General features: G+C 29.5%; 1 protein-coding gene across 1 annotated transcript; it reads left to right on the top strand.

The window, feature by feature from the left end:
• Positions 1 to 3,303: 3,303 nt before the first annotated feature.
• On the top strand, positions 3,304 to 6,741 carry LOC145028505 (enolase). Its single transcript, XM_078977197.1, has 13 exons — positions 3,304 to 3,563; positions 4,119 to 4,182; positions 4,275 to 4,339; positions 4,450 to 4,497; positions 4,587 to 4,673; positions 4,757 to 4,837; positions 4,928 to 5,185; positions 5,269 to 5,331; positions 5,415 to 5,495; positions 5,577 to 5,822; positions 5,894 to 6,034; positions 6,127 to 6,183; positions 6,260 to 6,741. The coding sequence occupies exons 1-13, from the start codon at positions 3,498 to 3,500 to the stop codon at positions 6,338 to 6,340; spliced, it is 1,338 nt and encodes a 445-aa protein (XP_078833323.1). The 5' UTR covers positions 3,304 to 3,497; the 3' UTR covers positions 6,341 to 6,741.
• Positions 6,742 to 8,936: the final 2,195 nt, after the last annotated feature.

Genomic DNA, 8,936 nt, shown 5'->3' with positions numbered 1-8,936 from the left:
TCTTGTCGGATATCGACTTTAGGTAGACTATGTTATGATCAGTACCCAACATCTTGTAAATTAAATGGAACCACACTTTTTTGTTTGGCCGGTGAAGATTTGGGTTCAATTATGTTGAAGAATAAGTATTTTGTACAATTTTCTTGAATACACAATGCTTTAAACCTTATTTTTTCAAGATTTACCCAAAATTTCTAGTGAACAATTTTCATTCTTAGTAGTAGTTGAAAAGTTTATTTGTCTTTAAATATTTATAATTTTTTTTTTTATTGTTTGTGATCGATATTAGTTGTGTGAAGGTGTAAGTGTATATATCGGGCCACAAGAACACAATATAGTTGGCATACCATGGAATGTCGCTATTGTGTATGTATATTCATCGTCTAGACATTCAATTTACGTTTCATTTTTTCAAGGTCAAACATACATATACAAAAATCTATATGTTCCTCATAAGAAAGTAGATTGATATCATCCGCCAATAGAAGTCGTTATCGATAATTTGTACAATCATCTTTACAAAACATTATTGTTATTTGTAGGAACAACATCATCATCACTAACATACTATAAGTTTTTGGATCGACATAATGAAATTGTCAATCGATAAATTATGTTTAAGAAATTTGTGGTTGTAGTGGAGTTTCATATACAACATGTCCATGAGGATATTTAGGACCAAGAGATAAAAATACATGCTTCATTATCGATACAATTTCTGGTGTATTAGTTCTTACCATAGCCTTTCCTTATTTGCTAACAAAGTCTTTTCTGTTAGATCGATTTGTCGTATTGTATTGAACAATCGAAGCCTCTTCCGCTAGAGCAGTATCTATCATATACAAATGTACAATAGTTAAGACTTCTCGAATAACCTTTTCAAGTGTTTCATATCACTCTCATCGAACATCTCTGTAATATACTTCATTGTAGGATATTGAAAAACCAAATTGATATTAGGTATGTATTGCGAAACGCCAAATTTAATAAATTAGGAACAATTACATCATAACAAAACGATAAATGTATACTCTTTTGCCGTTTCTTACCGCCATGAACAATTAATACAAACAACAATAAAATAGCCCTTTGAAAAATGTAGTCATTTTTTTTCTCTTATGATAATTATATTAGACGGAAAAGGTTGTGTTGATTATTTTATGAAAAGTAGGTCTTATAAATGACCATTAAATTCACTATATGATGTCACATTTCGTAGTATAAATGTATGATTTTGCAGTATAGAGGTTTGATTTCGTAGTATAGATGACATGAAATACATACTTTTCTCATAAAATACAAATTATTTCCACATGATATATGCGAAATCGTAGATGTCATGCGAAAATCACATATGAGATGTGAGGAATGATTTCTCAAATCTCATCAACAATTTTATAGACGATATATGATAAACACGTGTCTTTGCAAATAGAATTAGAGAATTATGTATGTGTCATCTGCAAATACTACATTTGAAATTGCCTTCATTTATCCTCTTAAATAATGAAATATTTTTCCGCATTTGTCATGCACTCATTTTACAGATAGCATCTAATTATGCATTGTCATATGCGAAATTCATGGCTATTTTAGTAATTTTCTACGTATATTTTATGAGGGTATTGATAATTTATAAGGAAGTAATATTGGTTTTTAGTTAGGACTATTTACGATTATAATATTTGTTTGTGCTTATATTTGAGTGAAACCTCAATGGAAATAATATTAGTTTTTATTAAACAAGAATTTTAAGTCCGTTGCAGCGAGATGGATGATTTATGTATTTTTATTAAATAATGACCATTTCATCAGTTTTACACACAGGCTTATCTTATACAAATGCTATTTCTGTTATTTTGTTACACAAAGACCATTTATGAAACTTTACATACACAAAGGATTATATTTGTATTTTGTCTAGTTTCTACAGAGTAACAATTTCTATGATTTTGCATTAGACAATGATCAATTTTGTATTTTTGTTACAGGGAACCATTTCTATAACTTTTTTTTTCACACATAGGATCATTTATGTCATTTTGCATTTGAAACAGATGGACGATTTTGTACGTTTTTTCATAAAGGGAACATTTATATCATTTTATTTATTTGAGTTTAATTTGTAGGGACCAAAAGTATAATTCACTAAAAACTATAGCTTGAATCGACTCTATGTTTCTATCAATGATATTAACATTTTGATAAATCCAATCACTTTGTGACATATTGTCCAATGAATACCGGTGGCGATAAATAAAAAGTAGTAGTGGAGAATGTTATATAAATTATATGAAATTCACAAATATTCATCAAATAAAGAAGAGAAATCAGATATCTTTCTATAATTTTTTTCTATTTATCTTTTTACTTGTTAGATTAAATGTTAAAATAAAAAGAATGAATTAAAAAAGAAAAAGAGAGAAAATTAATGATATTCACGTATCATAATCTTATATAAACAGAAAACATATATAATTTTTTATTTTTTTTCATTTTTCTTACAAATAATATGTACTCGACTTTAAGAGTTAAGGAGATATTATGCCACCAGCTATATTTTACAAATTAAAAACTAAGTAATATTTGAAAGAAGACCAGTGAAAACAAAATGTGCAGTAGTTCAGCTTCAAATAAAAAATAGTTTAAATCTACTAAATTTCCTCCTCGAATAACCATTGAGTAAGGAATTAACCGAAAAGAAATCAAATACCTTCTTACCTTATATTCATTAAATCAATACTCATTAAATCAAGATAAATATCAAAATAAAACCAATAACTAAAAAAAATTTAATAGATTTTATATATATCATTATTTTATGAGTAAATGGTATTTGTCGAATTATTTAATACAAAGTAGATATATGTTATCGTGTTTTATATTATTACGAACTATATAAGTTTTTGAATACATTGGAAATAATAACTATGTAACTAAATTAACATAACCTATATACATTTACATTAGAATAATTAAAATAAACTACATTATATAAACATTAAATTTAATGCGACAATTTCACACCAAAAATAATATTGATGAATATATTTACAACATTAAAAGAATTTTGGAGTTGAAAAATGATGTTTTAAGATATTTTTACACCAAGCCGTTAAAAAAAGGTATTTTTACACCAAAAAATACTTTGTGTTGAACATGCTTAGAAAGGAATTTGAAGAGCCCACGGATTAAAATCTTGGAAAGCCCATAGACTAAAAATACTAGGGATCTAAACGAATATTCTTTGTTAAAGGGGAGAAAAAAAAGGGAAAGGACTCTCATCAAAATCAAATTCAAAATCTTCGCATCGTCAACAAAAGGCGATGAGGAGAAACGTTTTTCGCAAGAAAGAAGATCCTGTCCGCCGATCCTACCAACGGTCCAGATTAACTCGTCTAGTCCTTTAATACGCCCAACTTCGAACTTCCAAGTTCTAACACATCGTTACATTCACAAAGTCTCTCTGCTTTCTCATATTCTGTAAACTCAACAAAATGGCGACGATCAAGGCTGTTAAAGCTCGTCAAATATTCGACAGCCGTGGTAACCCTACAGTTGAAGTAAGTTCGTACTTCTTTTTCTCGATGCGTTTTCTTTTTGTATATCGTCATCCCTTTTAGTTGTAAGTTATGTATGATGTACATTCGATTCATCAAAAATGCCGGACGTAGATCATCCGTAGGGTGATAGGATTTGATAAGTAGATCAAAATGTATATCCACCTCGTAGCAACGAGTGATTAAAATACCACAACTTGATTGATTCGTCGGATGTTAGATTTTGATCACCATGTTTTGTTCTAACTATATTGTTTATCTACTTCGTAATATCCATCGATTAAAAACGCAGGAAGTAGATTATTCACTGGATCAGTGTTATTCGTCCTATCTGTATTTTATATCCACTTCATGCATCGTTCGACTAAGAATGAATGAAGTCTACGCCATGTGGTGTATATACTTCATATGATCAGTTTAAAAACTCCAGTAGTATATTAACTCCTTGGATGTTTGTTATGGACTACGGAAACTGTCCGAATGTTTTGTATGTTCGATTTTCATATTACCGAGTATTGTTAAACCAAACCAATTTGGAACTGAAATTAATAATTTCAGGTTGATGTTACGCTCTCTGATGGAACATTGGCCAGAGCTGCAGTACCCAGTGGTGCTTCAACAGGTATGATACACAAACATACCTTCCTACAAATTCTTTTATTACAATCATGTATGATTATAACTGGTTTATCTTTTCCTATTTTGTATTCACAGGTATATATGAAGCCCTAGAATTAAGAGATGGAGGTTCTGACTATCTAGGAAAAGGTGTCTTGAAGGTTTGTAAAACTCTTGTTCCTAAACGCCTTTGCTCTTCATATGATTTTATTCCCTAATAAGTAATAATCCCCACCAAACTAAGCTTTACATGTTATTATTGACTGGTTAGGCTGTGGAGAATGTCAACTCAATAATCGGACCTGCCTTAATTGGAAAGGTATGTTCTCTTCAGTCTTCATCATTTTGTATTAGCCTCTACAGTCATTTAGTATATGATTCTATGTCAAAAATCAAAATGCACCACAGGACCCTTCAGAGCAAACAAAAATTGACAATTTCATGGTTCAAGAACTTGATGGAACTGTAAACGAATGGGGTTGGTGCAAACAGAAGGTATCACAATTCATCATCCAATTCAGTTGTTAACCAAAAAAAAAAAAGTTTCAATTTCTCACATTTTGATTTCTGTCTTCCAGCTTGGAGCAAACGCTATACTAGCAGTCTCACTTGCTGTGTGTAAAGCAGGAGCTTCAGTCAAAAAAATCCCTCTCTATAAGGTAGTACTACACACATCATCTCTCTGTCTCTTTGATATGAATTTGTACATGTTTTTTGACTTATTTTTGGTCTTAATAAATAACACACAGCACATTGCAAACCTTGCTGGAAACAAGACCTTGGTGCTTCCTGTACCAGCATTTAATGTGATAAATGGAGGTTCACATGCAGGCAACAAGCTTGCAATGCAGGAGTTCATGATTCTCCCTGTTGGAGCTTCTTCTTTCAAGGAAGCCATGAAAATGGGTGTGGAAGTATATCATAACTTAAAGTCTGTGATCAAAAAGAAATATGGTCAGGATGCCACAAACGTTGGTGATGAAGGTGGCTTTGCTCCCAACATCCAGGTCAGCAATTTTACTTTAATATATTATAATATTTATATCTATATAAATAAACTTATGTGTTGTTGTCGTTTTTTGTTATACAGGAGAACAAAGAAGGTCTTGAGCTCTTGAAGACTGCAATAGCAAAAGCTGGATATACCGGAAAAGTAAAACTTTGATATTTTAAAATAAAAAATATTGTTTGATTGTTTCTGAAAAAAAAAAAAAAAGATTAATTCCAAAATTCCAGGTTGTTATTGGAATGGATGTTGCTGCTTCTGAGTTCTATGAAGACAAGGGCAAAACATACGATTTGAACTTTAAGGAAGAGGTAAGAATTAATTATCGGAATAAGTGTTATTATGAAATTAATTAATAAATAAAAGGGGTTTATGTTTACTGTATATTGTAGAACAACGATGGATCAGAGAAGATATCAGGGGACAGTTTGAAGAACGTGTACAAGTCATTTGTGGGTGACTACCCGATTGTATCAATAGAGGATCCGTTTGATCAAGATGACTGGGAGCATTATGCAAAGATGACGTCAGAAATTGGTGAACAGGTTCAAATTGTTGGTGATGATCTTCTCGTGACAAATCCCAAGCGTGTAGAGAAAGCAATCAGAGAGAAGAGTTGCAATGCCCTTCTTCTTAAGGTATTTTACGTATTAGGTTATAAATTGTTGGGGGATTCTGGATTTTTAACGATTAAATTGGATTATTTTAGGTGAACCAAATTGGATCGGTTACAGAAAGCATCGAGGCAGTGAGAATGTCGAAGCGTGCTGGATGGGGTGTGATGGCCAGCCATAGAAGTGGTGAAACAGAGGATACTTTTATTGCAGATCTTTCAGTTGGCTTGTCAACGGTAAGTAATAATATTAATTATTATTTTTACCAGATTTTGTTATTTTATAAATGATTTATTATTATTATATGGGAGTTTTGTGTTTGAAACAGGGTCAGATTAAAACTGGAGCTCCTTGTCGTTCAGAACGGCTTGCAAAATACAACCAGGTAATCAGATTAATTTATATAATTATTGTGAATGAGTTACTTGAATAAATTTATAATTTTAATTTGTAAACTGAAGCTTCTGAGGATTGAAGAAGAGTTGGGAGGAGCAGCAGTGTATGCAGGAGCAAAATTCCGTGCACCAGTTGAGCCTTATTAAATCAAACTACTAAATTCACTTCAGGAACTCACTCTGCTTTTCTTTAATCATCTTAAGTTTATGCTTTTGAACAATATTTAGTATTTACTAGAAACCCAATTTGGTGAACACGTTTGCTTTTAGATTGGGTTTGTTACTTTTTTTTTTTTTTTATAAAATTTATTACAGCTTTTATTCTTAACAATTAATAGTCCACTTAACTTGGGTTGAATCACTCTAGGCTGAGAGAAACCAGACCAGTCGTTAGCCCAATAGGCCTAGATGTTGTTCGACCCACAAATTAATTGCCTTTGCTTGTAATTTTTACATTAAATTGCTTTTGCTTGTATTTGGTTTTATGGATCGTAATAAACCATATGTAAGTCAGACAGTTACTTATAAAAAACATCATTGGCTACCAACTATACTATTATATTTGGATGTAATCTACAACCATTGATGTGAGCCTTGAATATACTTTTGGTTTTGACAAGAATATAAATATTATATTAATTTAGAATAATTCAAAGTTTTACACTTATTTTAAATACAAAAAAGAACTATTCTATACTTGTGACCATCTTCTTTCTCTCTATACTAATAAAATAGTAGTTTTTTTTTTGTTTTTTTATCATGTATTACTATATTGGATCTTTTAACTAATATATTGATATTTGTTTATCTATTAGTTTTTTATTTTAAATTTATTAGACCTCATTATGATGTTATTTGTCAATGTATTTATAATGGTTTTAAAAAGAGCGCAATAGCACGTCTTAAGACGTGCAATGGCGCAAGGTGTGGTGTAGCCGTTACGAAAACGTTTAACACGGGTTTGTTAAGTGTGGTGCCCAAATAACGTGTCTAAAATTCAATATATCTTTTAATGTATATATAATATAGTCACGCCTTCAAAAATGTCATATCTTGCTAAGACTTGTCATGACTTCACTTTACCTTGCTGTCAAATCGCGTTTTACGTCTAATATTTATTAAATCAACGATTATAATTTCACATAACTAATAAAAATATCTATTAATTAATAATTTATTTAAAATAATTGATTAATAATTTTGATTTTTTACTATAAAAATTTAATTAATTTTATAACTGTGGTTTTTACGGATTATAAACTAATTTGAATAATAAATGAATATATACAAAATAAATTAATAAAGTGTAACGTAGAATTGAAATAACTCCAAAGCAGTATCAATGATTTGAATCGGATTCTCCGGTCGGATCCCACCATGCGTCTAAAAGTTATGCATACTAGCAGTTTAGCACATGCTTAGAATTCCAACAATTATCTTTCTAAGAAACCCTTGTAATTTTTGTAAAGATTAGAATTTTTTTTTCTTGTAAATTCAAAAAGGCTATGATAAATATTTCTATTTACTATATTGGTTGTCGAGCCCAATGCATAACAGATCCAAATAAACTATACAAGAAATTATAGCAGCATCAATATGGGATCATATCCATAGGGATTTTACTCTTATGGGCACTATTTGGCATTTAGACACAGTTTTTTAGGGCATGAAACATTTGAGAAAATTCAAGAAAAAAAAAAAGAACGAGATACGTTCTCTATGTGACGTAACGCATCAATATGTCCAATCAATGACACGTGTCACCAAATCGAGCCTGTAGGTTGATTCACGACGTGAAGACATTGTTGAGTGGTAGTACATGTGACATCATATCTCTCTCTCTCTCTCTCTCTCTATATATATATATATATATATATATATATATATATATATATATATATATATATATATATATATATATATATATATATAGGATCAAATAAAAACACTTAAAAGGTTGAGAACGCGAGAACAATTCTGGATCAATAATTTTATATGCGTATATTATATAGAGGATCAAATAAAAACACTTAAAAGGTTGAGAACGCGAGAACAATTCTGGATCAATAATTTTATATGCGTATATTAGTAACTTTATATAAATATTAATTAATGATTTCTTAAAATCTAGGGATTTTGATTTTAATTACCTAACAAAATTAATATTTCCTTTTAGTTAATGAAATATATATAAATATTTTTTTTTATGATTTTTCCCAAAAATTATTTATGACCGTTTCAAAAAAATTACATAAAAAAATTAATATTTCTTTTTATTTTAAATCTGAAAAGAAAATCTTAAGAAAATATTATTTTCTATTATTTCACGTTTTTGTTTTTCAGAAAAAAAAAAAAAAGAATAGAAATCCAATCCCAAATAAATACACTTCTAATCATAAATGAAAACACATCAAATTACAAATAATTCAATGCATTTTTTATAAATTGAAAATAAAAAATAATGTAAAAATTACTAATTATAAATAAATACATCCATTCACATGAATAAACTACTATTCATAAATAAATACAATCATTCACACGAATACATTGCAATTCACAAATGAATACAATGTTATTTATAAATTAATACATATTGTATCATAAATGAATACACGTACTATTCATAAATGAATACAACCATTCACACATAACTACAATGTTTTCATAAATGAATACACGAGCTATTCATAAATAAATACAATCATTCATGTACCCCCTTCAAGGAATTATGATAAAAAAT

Source organism: Lactuca saligna, chromosome 2 (assembly GCF_052625555.1).
Source record: "Lactuca saligna cultivar CGN05327 chromosome 2, ASM5262555v1, whole genome shotgun sequence".
NCBI lineage: Eukaryota > Viridiplantae > Streptophyta > Magnoliopsida > Asterales > Asteraceae > Lactuca > Lactuca saligna.
Note: the sequence above shows the minus strand (reverse complement) of the source record. Positions and strands in the feature narration are given on the sequence as shown.

Excerpts from the sequence above, each read along its gene's own strand:
- LOC145028505 (XM_078977197.1), top strand. The coding sequence starts at position 3,498 with ATGGCGACGATCAAGGCTGTTAAAGCTCGTCAAATATTCGACAGCCGT. Across the intron at positions 3,564-4,118 it reads GTGGTAACCCTACAGTTGAA|GTTGATGTTACGCTCTCTGA; the intron begins GTAAGTTCGTAC and ends TAATAATTTCAG. Across the intron at positions 5,332-5,414 it reads AAGCTGGATATACCGGAAAA|GTTGTTATTGGAATGGATGT; the intron begins GTAAAACTTTGA and ends CCAAAATTCCAG.